General features: G+C 41.2%; 1 protein-coding gene across 2 annotated transcripts in view; it reads right to left on the minus strand.

Moving 5' to 3' along the window:
• Positions 1–14163, minus strand: part of ACVR1C (activin A receptor type 1C) — a 46107-nt gene that overhangs the window by 15435 nt on the left and 16509 nt on the right. For both annotated transcript variants that reach the window (XM_043525576.1, XM_043525577.1), the window contains exon 2: positions 9614–9844. In XM_043525576.1, the coding sequence (XP_043381511.1) occupies positions 9614–9844 (231 nt within the window). The remainder of the gene's footprint in view (positions 1–9613; positions 9845–14163) is intronic.

Genomic DNA, 14163 nt, shown 5'->3' on the forward strand with positions numbered 1-14163 from the left:
TTCTGTGAGAGTGAGGGATCATCCTTCAGGATAGGTTGTAGATCCTCGATGATGCGCTGGAGATTTAAGATGGGGGCCAAAGGTGACAGCTAGTGGCGTTCTGTTTCTTTGTTGGGCCTGTCCTGTAGTAGGTGACTTCTGGGTATTCTTCTGGCTCTGTCAATCTGTTTCTTCACTTCAGCAGGTGGGCACTGTAGTTTTAAGAAGGCTTGATAGAGATCTTGTAGGTGTTTGTCTCTGTCTGAGGGATTGGAGCAAATGCGGTTGTATCGTAGAGCTTGGCTGTAGACGATGGATCGTGTGGTGTGGTCTGGATGAAAGCTGGAGGCATGTAGGTAAGTATAGCGGTCAGTAGGTTTCCGGTATAGGGTGGTGTTTATGTGGCCATCGCTTATTAGCACTGTAGTGTCCAGGAAGTGGATCTCTTGTGTGGACTGGTCCAGGCTGAGGTTGATGGTGGGATGGAAATTGTTGAAATCATGGTGGAATTCCTCAAGGGCTTCTTTTCCATGGGTCCAGACGATGAAGATGTCATCAGTGTAGCGTAAGTAGAGTAGGGGCGTTAGGGGACGAGAGCTGAGGAAGCGTTGTTCTAAGTCAGCCATAAAAATGTTAGCATACTGTGGGGCCATGCGGGTATCCATAGCAGTGCCGCTGACTTGAAGGTATGTATTGTCCCCAAATGTGAAATAGTTGTGGGTGAGGACAAAGTCAGAGTTCAGCCACCAGCTTTGCCGTGACATTAGATAAGCTAATCGCTCAGTTGCAGAACCAAAGCACTGATCAGACCCCCAGAGATAAAATTTGACAAAGAGCACTGAATGAACCAGAATCTTAAGGCCTTACCCATTTATACCATTTAAAGTTTTAGAGACAAAAGTCTTGATCTCAGTTTATGAAAATGTGAAGGTACACATACAGTACAGCACAAATTATACCTCAGGGTTTCAGGATACAGTACATCCAAAATCTTGGGATAAAGGGGAAGAGATGACGATAGAGGGAGAAGCTGGCTGGCCCACTTTGAAAAATATATAATATCTATATTGTATGTAGCTATGAGAGAGACAAAGGTAAGTTATAAAACTTTAACTTTTTGAATCTTAACATCTATCATTAAATAATTCTCTGATCACCCATAATTTCCCACAACTGTGAAAACTGATAAAAATAGAAAAAAATATTTTAAACCCATAGTTTTGTAGGACTGAAAATTTAAAGAGATAAAAATATTTTAAAATGCTTAATAAACTTCTATATTATCAGTCAAAATTATAAAAATAAAATAAAAATAGAATTCTGCCAACTACACGCAATTGCATCCACACTGGTGGGGGAGTGGGAAGGTTACCAGTATAGTTAAAGTGATACAATTTTCTAGTGGAGACAAGCCCTTATTCTCTTCTGCTTGTTGCATCAGAGAGAAATGAAACTAGCCTCTGCTGCCAACCAGGAAGCAAGAGATGGGAAGTGCAAAATTCAGTCTGTTATTAACTTAATGAGTGGTTAATTATTTTAACCAATGTAAGCCCAAACACACAGTGAGTCTATCAGACAGGTCCTAAGAAAAAGAGCACAATGGGTATGAACTCACACAAATAGGACAAATAATACAAAAACTTTCAAAATATATGTGAAAAAAAGACGACGCAATCAGCAATTCTAACCTAAATGGACAAAATAAATGTGTAATGCTAATCTCTTCGGGAACCTAAGAAAAGGATTTTCTTCTTAACTGTTTAAAGCCATTAAGTGAACATGAATCAAAAAGTTGCAACCCTTATTTAAAACAACTACTTACTATATAAAAAGAAGCTGTCTATAAATTAATATGTATGAAACAGAGCAGCACATCTGGCAGCTGCCTAATGATTTCAAACTACACTATGAGGTATCTTCCAACTTTTGTTAACAAAGGGCATTTTTAAGCAACAGAAGAGAATGCTATTTTAATATTAAACAGTTGAAAATACACAATTTTTATTCTTATACTTTATAAATATCAAAAGCAAGTAAACTTCATAATGTACCTTTAAAGAATGTCCACAAAACCCTAAGGACTACAGGATTGGGCCCCAAATTTCAATATATTCAATATATCAATTAATTAAAGTTAATCAATACGAAGTGTTGGCTGCATGTACAAAAAATTCATTTAAAAAATCCATGCAACACAAACAGTCCACAAATAATAGCTTCCCAACCCCCCACCTCATGCTCACACACTTCTCACCATCTCATTCTGTGTATTCAGAGTAAACTAAGTAAAAGATAAAATCTCAGGAAACTCAACACAAATGGGTCCACTGTAGCCACAGCTAGAAGTGTATCAGAAGAGCAAAAGAACTACTAAATCAGCTTTGTCCCCAAACCAACTCCTCAGTATTCCCTGAAACAACTGGACTTCTGGAAGTTCCTTCAGGGAATGAGAAATAGGATCCCATAGGAAATGCAGTAAATACAGTCACAACATTGCTGGAGCTGGATACTTCATGGGATCATCCATACATCAGTACATAAAGAGTAGGAGCATTCTCTACAGTATTCCATCAAGCCAGACAATTAGAAAACTAGACTAATGGCACATCTACCCTGCAATAAAACACTAGCGGCATGGCTAGCCAATGTCAGCTGACTTGGACTCTCAGGGCTTGGGCTGTGGGTCTAAAAATTGCATATACAGGATCAAACTGGGTTTTCCAGAAACCAGCGGACAAAAAAAGAGCTTTTGACATAGAAAAGCTGTGTGTTTAAACTGACTCATGGCCTCCCTTGTAATCCAGCGAATGGACAGAACCTTCTGGTCCAAGGAGGGTTCCACCCTTTGCTAAAGGGTTGAAAAGATTTTGACCTATTAGGGCCCCATAAGACTGAAGGGTGATTCCTCGTATGTTTAGTGTGGGTGTTTAAATCTATTATTTTTATTATGTATTATCTAAAATGCTTTTACCTTAAAAATAAATGTGCTTGCTTAGCAAGAGCTATGTGGTAACTTGTAAATGCTGGCAATACACTGCTCATAGATCTCGGAGAGAAAACTGAGCCAGAATCTGTGTGCATAGGCAGACTGGTTTGCAAGGGATAAAACTCCCAGTAAGAAGGGAGTGGAACAAGGGTTCCTGCCCAGAGACAGGTGATGGCTGGAACTCTTAGACCTATCTGGGCACTCCTAGAGTGGACCGCAGACAGGGCCGGCCCACAACATTTTGCATCTGAGGCGGGGAGCTCAAATGACGCCCCAGTGCCCCCTCACTTGGGCCAAAGCCTGGCATCTGAGGTGGCCGCCTCATGGTAAGCCAGCCCTGACCGCAGAGGTGGTGATACAGGTTCAGTGACCCTGAAATTGTGACACTATTGTTATTTTAATCTCATCCAATAAATCCTCGTTATTCTATTCCTGGATTGTAGTACCCGAGACACAGGACAGAAAATGTAATTTCTGCAAAAAGTCTGTTCCAAGCACAAAGTCTAGGTAGATATCCTGTCTCCCTTCAGTGCTTTGATGTCAAACAAAACAGTGCACATGAGAGCTGTCAATTTTTTCTGCACTCTTTCTCCCAGTTTTCCCCTTCTTTGAAGCTAGAATCCCAGAAGCATGTCTGGGGAAAAAGAAACTAAACATTTAAAAGTAGTCTGTATCTCATCATATGTGTGAGTTTGTCACCAAATCATAAATGGATAACATTACAAGCTGCATATATTGCCTAAGACCGATCTATCCTATTACTATGAACACAAGTATATTAGGTTAGGAAATACTAATATAACTTACCATGCCAAAAAGTTATTGGGTTTTTCTTTCTTGTCATCATGGAAAAGGGCAAGCCAGTCAATTTTGCACCTGGGCAGATAAAGTTTCATGACAATTTTGCAAACCTGTACACAAATCTGAGCATGAGTTTCTCCATCGTAAACTGGGGATAATGGTGTTTACCCAGCAGCTTGTCACTTGGAAACAACGCCCACTGGACACACTGGGGGAAAAGATCATGGGTACAGCTTGCCCCTGAACCATGGCAGCAAGACAAGTTACGAAAGCCTTGTCTCAGTTAATATTTCAAGTATCTTTGATGATAGGGAATATGGGTTTTATTCAGTGAACACATCTCTAAGTACTATCAGTCCATGATCTGGTGACACATTTAGTACATCTGAGATGCACATTACATGGTTTCTCTTTCCTTTCTCCCATGTCACAGATTTTTTTCTTCCTCAATTATACATCAACCTGGCCAAAAGTCTCTCCAAATTATACACTAGCCTAGTAGCTGTACATCAACTACTGCAAAGTTGGAATATGACCTGATAAACTAGGAAGGTCAGTCACCTATTAACTGAGTTTGCAACCTGGGGGAAAAAAGCACAACAAAAAAAAACCCCTCACAGATCTTACTAGCAACCCCTCAAAATAACCAGTTACACACTGAAAGTACATAGAAGCAAAAGAAGACCAATCAGGAAGCAGTGTACCAAGATTTGTTTGGACTCTACCTATTGGCAGAGAAAGGTCAACTCAAGTCACAGATTTGTACAGGAAAAACTAGAATTAGAAATATTAAGCAGAAGCAAAAAACTCCAAGCAACATAAAAACCTAGACAATACTGATCAATGCAAATTAATTTTGCACTGTATTAACATTAACCCAGGGCAAATTTTATAAAGGGACATAAATCAAGTCACTGCCAGGAGCTGTTATTCTGTCAAAATTTAGCTATCCAGAATGTGTTAGTGTTTGCATATTTTTATTGTCACACCTTTCCACTTCCTCAGGTGCAAAAGAATTATTAGTCTTGGCTCATGCAAGAAAATCAAGTTGTCTGTCTCAGCCAAAAGGAGGAAAAACAATGAGAGAATTGACAGAAAGATTCTGTTGTTGAACAGTACATGCTGCCATTTTTGCCTTTACTAAGGAAATTCATGAACAGGCAAATTGCACAAAGTAAACAAACTGCCTTCTGGTAAGCATCCCTCATAACACATCAGTCACCAGTTAACTCAATTTTTTAAAAAGCCACTTTTGACATATGTAGAACATGAGCTTTTGATGTAGGAAGTATGGCATACCCACATCATCAGTCAAAACTTGTTCTTCCTACTGAACTAATCTTACATTTGTGGGCAAAGTTTATGCATTTCTTGTGCTCTGCTTTTAAAATTTTTGTATAATGAGAATTTGTTCACCCCATCCACCTTGATCTGAAAACATACCTATTTATGTGTTTGTGACATTGCATGGTTACAAGCAGGGCTATAATTTCAAAGAATACATTTTAAGTTTTCAATAAAGTGTAATTAAGCATGAAATTGTGCACACAAATATTCGCATGCAGTAAATGCCAAATGCCAATGGAAATAAGGTCTTGTGGATGCACAAGTTGGGCACTAAATCACATTGGCAAACCATTAAACTATCCCCAGTTTTGTTTTTTATTTTAACACTGTGTTCATAATTTCACAGCGATGACAGATTGATCATTAACATATGCCTGCTCCTGATTATGCTCTCATTTGCACTATGCAAACAGCTTCTTTTCCCCATTCATTTAAACAATAGCCTTCATAGTCAAAAAGAAAATTAGTAGCAGACAATGGCCAATTCCTATTGATACTGTGACAAAAATGTTAATTATCTTAAAATATTAACTACTCACCAAACTCCCTTTAAACTTCTCACAAGTATTTGTAAATTTTCAGCCCTCAACCTCTTAGGTACTTGTTCCTCAGAGTTAAAAGTTCTACTCTTTAAGCAGTGTAGGTTCTGCCATGCTCATGGGAGTAAAGACCAGTAATGTTTATTTTAGTCATGGAGGCAAAACAAATATTGCTTTGCATTCAGAAGTCTGCAGATCTGCTGAGTAAGAAGAAGCTATTTTACACAGTAACTGCCAATGGTTTCATTGTGCCATTATGGCAGCTGGAAATAGCTTAGATTGAGGGAAACTCCAGCAACATCCTTCCCCGGACACACTCCTTATGCCAGCCACAGGAACATGGTTGGCACAAAAGCCATTAAGCTTCCAGGCTTGTCTAAGAGCCAGGATAAATTCATAACTTTGCTAGACACTAAAAACTATGGTCTTAATAAAGCCACTGGTTTAATGACTTCTTATAACAATCTGAAACCCACTAACCCCCCATTTTTGTCCTATGATTACAGGAGTGTTAATGGGCCACTTCATCTTGAATGGTCCCTTAGGATATGTCTACACAGCAAAGAAAAACCTGCAGCTGGCCTGTGCCAGCAGATAAAGTCTCCCAGCGCTTGGACTGCGGAGCTGTCCTGAGCACAGAAGCCTACATAGCAATGAAATAGCCCCACAGTATGAGCCCTGCAAGCCCAAGTCGGCTGGCACAGACCAGCTGTGGGTTTTTCTTTGCTGTGTGGACATACCCTTAGAATACATGCTAACTACTTATGCTAAACTATCTGCTCCATCTTTTATTTAGCTGTGACCCTCTAAGGACCTTTCCCAGACCTGAGAAAGAACTCTTAGCTTGAAAGCTTGTCTCTCTCACCAACAAAAGCTGGTCCAGTAAGAGATATTACCTCACCCACCTTGTTTCTCTAATATTTCCAGGGACAGACACACCAGCTTTGGGGACACTCTGCACCAGAAATATGGGGCAAAGCAGCCCTAAGGGATCCAGAGTTTGGGGCCTACAAATCAGCAATTTCCAAGAAACCTGCTTTCACTTGGACCTAGACAATGTTCTTCCTGTAATATGAATAATATATAAAAGGACTGTCAGAAAAGATTAGCAATCAAGTAACCTTGGCACTTCTGTAGTTGCATCTAGCATGAACTCTCCAAAATGTGTAGGGCAAAGGGCTCAGTTTTTAGCCCAAGTAGATTACCCTCACTGCTAACAGTAATAAGAAACCAAATGTTTTGCAACTACCCATTCAAATGTTGGAAAGACACAAAGGCTATGGAAAGCACATCTATGAATATATTGTTAAATTTGTTCCATTTTTCCAATAGCTGCACTTTTTATTAAATCAAGAGTATTTTGATTCTCTGTGCTATGTATTTATGTATGTATGTAGTAAAGCTGCTGACCAGAACATAATTACTACTAATAGCTATCTGCAAGCATCAACTGAAAAGGATCATTCCTGCAACATGTCGTTATTTAAGGGCTGTAAATGTTTATGTAAATTTAAGTAGATTTATCTCAGACTCCCAAAGAAGGAATATACTCTTCCTTCCGGAAGTTCTAATTTGAGTGATTGACTGGGAGCTGAGAAAAGTATACCCACCTATCACTTCTCCTCTTTCGTCAGTCAATCTCACCTCCCTCTCCAAAGCTCTTTTTCCTTCCCTCAACTCCAAATGAAAGTTCTCCCCCTAACCTACTGGGTAAGACAGCACCTCCCTCTTGCAAGACTCCTGCTTCCTTCTGGAATTTTCTACAGAATCCTGCCCCATCTTTCTCTCTTCTGCAACAGCATCTGCTTTCCTTGTTGTCTCTCGGGAGACAAAGATGACCTGCAGGCCCAGACAAAATGGGAAAAACATTCTATAGGAGACATCTCCCAAGCGTATAGACTACAGCTAGAGCCAGAAAGATGGTGGAGGTTGGAAAAGCAGAGGTATAAATGCTGGTGTGGAAAAGGCCAGAGGTCAGATTTGCTTATTATATCCTCACACATCTTTACGTAAGAAAACCATGAAATACTCCCAACTCACCTTAAGTGTGTCCAAAATACTGCTACTAAAGTTATCACACACACCCCTTTTGATTCTGCATTAGCCTCATCTTACTGAATCAAATACAAGCTCCTCATCCTCACTTAGAAGGCCTTGCCTCTGGTCTTATTCCAAGTGTCCCACTTTCTCCCTACATTTCTCCTACTCTACTCCTCTTACTACTCCCTTCTTCGTCACACACTTTCATCTTTGTCTTTCTATTATGCTGCTCCCTATACATGGAGCTCCCATTTCTCATTTACTAAGCCTCCCCGGAAACCACCCACCTTACTTCCTTCATACTACATCTTTAACCCACAGGTTCCAGGAATCTTTCCCTCTTTGTTCATTTCATCAGTAATTCCTCCTTCCTCTGCCTTCCCTGAAGTGCTGTCCCCTATCTCATTTTATGCTGGATTACAAAATCTTCGGAGCAATAGACTTATCTAACTCACTGAGTAAAGTGCTGTGTAACATCACAACATACATGACTAATTATAATACACACTATGAATATGTGAACATCTTGTATAAAAGTAACAGGCTTTACAAATAAATGCTATACCACCTGAAAGGTTATTGAAATAGGAGTGGATTAACTAAAAACTGAAGGGGAAAAGTGCAATGTTTTTCTGTAAGCAATAAATAATCTTTTCGCTGTTAAATAACTTTTGAGAATGCCAGACTCAAATATGGCACCAATTTTACGGTACAGAGTTCCTAGAAGAGTAAACCTTTTTCCTCACACTTGCCTCTCTAATTGGAACCAGGAATCCATCCATACTTGGCAAGGTTCAATGACACCAATATAACACTGGCTAAAAACTGTTCAATCGGCTGCTACAAGCCTTTTGCAGAATTTGAAAACTCAAGACTTACAAACAAATTTGCCGATACTATAGAAAGAAACGATTTCACTCTCACATGCTACACTATGTACTGAACAGTGAGGTCATAGAATGCAAGGTGATTCTATTGTCCCAAATAAACATGATACACAAAGCTGGCCCGGAATTGTACAGAAAGCAATACTACACGCTTGCTCCCATCTTTGCCCTTCTGATCTTTATATTAACAGACTCCAACATGAGCTTTACTAATTTCTCAACCACATATATCAAATATGAGATGCCACTTAAAACTACAGGACTCTAGAAGTAACTAGTCAAAATGAGGAGAAAGATGTTACAGGTCCTGACAGCGGCCCGTACCAATGGCTAGAATAAAAAAACAAATGCAGATATCCCCCTGCCCACAGGTGGGAGGGGACTTTCAGTCACAGAATTAACAACTAGCAAAATAAAAATGGGTATCTAATTATCCCCCTAATTGGAAGCATACAAACATTTTCCAACCTCTCTATCCTGTTTGTATATCCAAGACATTTAATTCTAGACCTCAACCTTTAAATATTTGTATGTCCAGTTTAGACTGTAAAATCCTTGGGGACAGGAACTCAGTCTTACCATTTATTTGTAAAGTGTCATCACCTGTGACACTATCACCTGTGACACAAATGAAATAATTTCTGCAGGTCCCATTCCCTTAGCAAAACATACACACAGCTCTCTGTGACCAAGCAATCTTTAATACACAGACAAAATTTATGTTTCTTTGCTGCTACACAGTACAATGTCTCCATTATACTGGTTTCAATTTTAGGAAAGGTCTCAATAGGACACCAGTAAAGCAGTTTGAATTCTAAACTAAGATACTCCATCAGAAAGATTTTTTAAGCAATCAAATTTCTTTTATTTCCTTCATCAACGATCCACTGTCAGCTGTGTACACACCTTCCACTGGCTACGGTGAGAGCTACACAAGTGTCCGAGGGAAGAATGTGGACCTATTTAAAATTGTAATATATCTTTTCTCCTGTCATGATAATTCAAACACAGCCTATTCGTAAGATACTGCTTACCTATGGGCAGGTGGAGTGTTATATTGTTGCAGAAGTCGGTGTAGCAGCATTCTGTTTTTGTGATGTTTTTAGAACTATGACAGAAGACTTGAGCATTCAGCTCTGGCAGGGATACACAAGACTTTATCACCTCTTCTTTGCCATTAGTTAGCATGACGGAAGCCCAGCATGCTCCTTCAGTTTGGCAGGTGAAGTTTGTATGCTCACACAACTGGCACACACACTTCAGACCTGAAAAATATTTTAAGAAGTATTATTTTTCACTAAAAACAACAGAACTTCATCACATACAATGTACATTTATTTAGTAATTCAGAGCAAGGAAGATTGACTTTTGTTTAGATAAGGAGACTGGGAGTCAAGATTCCTGATTTCTGTTCTCAGCTGTGCCATGGATTCATTGCAATACCTCTGCCAAGGCTTCTAAGCCATCACTCAGCAGAAGACTTAAGCACATGTTTAACTTCATACATGTGCTTTAGTACACTCACATTCAGCAAGACACTTAAGCCTGTGCATAGATGACTGGTGCCTCCCTATACTGGGGCACAAGCTAAAGGGGAGGACTTGTGACCTCCCCATGTGTCTCCGCCCCAGTCCCAATCCCAGCCCGGGGCCCCCGTGCTGTCCCTGCCCCACATTACCTGCTGGTGGGGGGAGAGGAAAGGGGCTCTGCCTTCCTACTGCGCTGGCTCCCCCGCGACATGTTCAGCAGCTCCCCCAGCAGCCGGGCCCAGGCAGGGAGCGGGATGGAACTGCTCTCACTCGCTGCTCTGTGCAGTGTAGCCAGCTGCCTGGGAAGGGCAGCAGTGGCTTCTCACTCTCTGCCAGGGCTCAGCTTCTGGGGACAAGGGCCAAGCATGCGGGGGGGGAACAGGAGACTCCAGTTCTCTCAGCCGCTGTCCCCAGAAGCTTGGACTTCCTTATGCAAGTGCACTGGTAGTTAAGCTATGCTCTTTGTATCACAAGAACAATATGTTATGTTTGTTGACTTCCTTTTAGGGAACATGAGAATGAATCACTTCTTCCATGTGTCCATTTTGAACCTGACTGGAGGATTGGTTTTTGCAATAGCAGGCCTCTGAAAGAAGGAGACCTCAGAAGGTCCAGGGCTAGATTAATCAGACCTGAGAGCCATAGCCTTTTCAGCCAGAAAGTCTGAAAGAGTACCACTATTTCTCTCTTTCTTATCTTTTGTATGGTCCTGGGGAGCACTGGAAAAGGTGGGAAAGGCATATAGCAGAGACGTTGCCCATCTTTGCCGGAGATCATTCACCACATCACATCCCAGCTCTTGACGCATGGAGAAGCCTCAGGGCTTTTTACTGCAGTGTCCAAAAACAGAAAGACAATCACTAGCCCATCAAATGGACTTACAATGAGTGAAGATAGTTTGGAGTACAGATTCCATTCTGCTTAATTCAACGTTTACCAGGTAGGTCTTGGTGTTCATCTCCTCCGCTGTGGGCACTACACATAGAAATATCAACCTTTGCTCTATTCAGGATAAGAGAAGCTGATTTTTCTCAGCGATAGGGCAGATAGGGTTCTTCTTCTTTTGCTTATGAAAACTCCATCAGACACACTGATGGCATGATCAGAACAAAAGTCTGATAAACAGGGAAGGAATAATGCACCGAGACATCAGTGAATCATTAGGTTAGGGTGGATACTGTGCCCTTTCTGACACCATTCCCTGGATTGAACTGGGACTCAGATGAGCCCCCTCCACTACCCCCAGTTGGCATCTGACATAAGAATAGCTCTGCCTTGCTCACTACAGGATGGATCCCTTTAAAAAAAAAATCTAATAATCCGAGAACATAAATGGGACCTTGATTTCTGACAACAGAGGTGATAGAGTGAGATGCAAAGGAGATAAGAATTGCTGGCTAAATTTCATATGAACTCTGGTTCACTGAAGCAGGTCTGTGTGAGATCAGCAATCTCAATAAACTTCAATAAGAACCAGATTTTTCTTTCTTTAATGTCACTTTTCTTTTATGGCCACCTTCATTTTCTGTTAACATTCTTCTGAGATGAGACCTTGCACCTGAGAGTAGTCATCCTCAGCCCCTGGCCATAACTGACTTCCTTGGCATTATATGTCTGTGTTTGTCCTGAATTCAAGATGCTCCAAGAACATAGTGTTTTCATTTCAGTGTTCTCTCTGTAGGGAGGGCTGATCAGAAAAATTGTGCAGGAGGAGATACACGTGAATTTCCTTCTGCCTTAAAGCCAATATTAACTCGACCATAATCTTGGAAGAGATCCCAGTAGCATTTATCAGATCAAGTGGTAATGACTGAAACAGAAAATAAAAAAAGATGGCCTTCATATGCAAAATGAAACATTTGTCTGCGGGATTATAAAATGGGAATGTGAAAGGAAAGCCTTCTTTAGCAATTGATTCAGATGTTTCAGATGGAGCCCTGCTCTGTTTATTCCTAATTCTCTGAAGCTAAAAATAGGATGGGAACATGTTGTATTGCTCTAATCTGAAGTAGACGATGGATGGTTTCGTTCATATCCTGGCATTTCCATGGTTGCTTGATACTGGGAATGGGACAAAGCTGCTCCTGTGATTCTTGCACAGTTCCCTTTCTGGACAATGTCCAGTTTCCTCCTTTTGACCAAAGACTTGGCACCAGTTGGGGTATGACTCCAAATGCAGCTGGTTGGAAATCATGTAGATAGTTCTAAGGGCAGCTAAGGACCTTGCCTCAGCACTTGTTCTAGCTACTACTTGCAAAGTGGTATTTTCTATTGCCGTACTTCAGGCACTGCTTCAGTCTGCGATAGGACTAGAAATATGCAGGTAATTGTTTTCCTATCCTGCAAAAATGTCCAAGATTCCCATTCCACAGAGATGAACCAGAGACTTTCCAAAATATTTCCCAAAAAAGCAGAGAGACTCACCCCAGAATAGCCAATAGCCTGTGGTTAGGGCACACAAGTAGGACGTGGAAGATGCAAGTTAATAACCCTGCTCTGAATTAGACAAACTTCTGACTTGCCCTGCCTCCATTTTTCCCACACTGTTTCCTAGTCCCAGCCACTCTCCTTCTACTCCCCGAATCTGATCTCAACATTCTTACCCCAGCCAACTGGATCCCAAGTCGTCCTCCCCAACTTGTTTTCCTCACTGGCTCCGTCCCAGTCTCTGCACTAGCTTCCAGTTCCAATATCTTTGCCAAACAGTTCTTTCCATCCCTTCCTCATCCAGCTCCCTGTTCCAGCCTCCCCTACATCCCAGCTCCCAGTCTCCCCTCACCACTCCTCCAGCTCCCAGTTGGAGTCTGTTTGCACAGCCGGTCCCAGTTTCTCTCCACCCTCTCCCCTATCCCAGGCTCATCAGATGCCTTGTCCAAATCTCCTTTTCCTCTCCCGCTGTCCAAGTTTTATGCTGAATTCATTCCAATCAGACATCTTTCTCCTCTACGCTGCCTGTATGCCAGCAGGGGGGGTCATAGAGCGCACAGAAGAGAAAGGACACCTGCCCCAACTCAGACCAGAGCATCTGGGAGCAGCCATTACAGGGAAAGTCTGGGTTCACCTATGAAGCCCTGACCTGGAGGAAGCATGTTCAGTCTCTCCATGAGGATGGTGCACGTCCAATCATATGTAGGAGCTGAGAGGTGAAGCACACTCAGTGAGGATGGAAGCTTCACAGATTTTAGCTGATGAAATCAAAGAAGTCTCTACTGAGCATGTGCAAACTGTGATTTTTCATAACTAGGCCAAACTTGGGTTGATTTTTATGGAGATGGCAAAAAGATACATCCTGACATAAAGGCCACCTCCTGCCAAATTTTAGGTCCCTGCTCCAAATCATGGGGGTCTTAGTGCTGTTCAAAGAAAAGGTTGCATTTTTTTAACATGGCCAAAATAACTTATGCTTCCTAGCCTTGTTCTCAAAAACAGCCAAACAACTTGGACTGAAATTTTAAAAAAAGAAATAAAAAAAATTCTACACCCACAGAGACTGAGGCATGCTGGCATCCACATTTTCATCCCAAATAGTTAGTTTGGCAAAATTATAAGTAACTGAAAACAGGGTCTTATAATAAGTGCTAGGCAACCTTAACAAAAGGTAGTTCAGCCGCCCCACGTTGGCCTATAATAATAATTCAATAGAATTACTAAAGGCCAGTAGCCCATAACAACTAAAGTTATGGAAGAAAGGTTAATTCAGCTGACAGCACTGTGAAGCCAAAAAATCAATTTCAACATCTTCCTGTGCAGGGAAGGGAAAAAAATATCTGTGCTCTTGGTAGAAAACAAGATTCTAGCCTGCAGCTCATCCTTCCCCTCCCACCTCCCTTCTTAAAGGGCTAGGGTGATGTTCTTGTTTTTTACCACAGTTAATGTTAGTTTTGCTTTGTCTTCTAATCACAGGATTGTTGACTAGAATTTAACAAAATACCCAGATACCAAATTGACACTTTTCATGGATGCTAAGGGCTGAAATTCTGGTCTCCCATGCAACAAAACCAGACTAAATGACCCAACACATGGTCTAGGAGAGGGTGAATTAAATCCTGCCACCC

Source organism: Chelonia mydas, chromosome 11 (assembly GCF_015237465.2).
Source record: "Chelonia mydas isolate rCheMyd1 chromosome 11, rCheMyd1.pri.v2, whole genome shotgun sequence".
Classification (NCBI taxonomy): Eukaryota; Metazoa; Chordata; order Testudines; family Cheloniidae; genus Chelonia; species Chelonia mydas.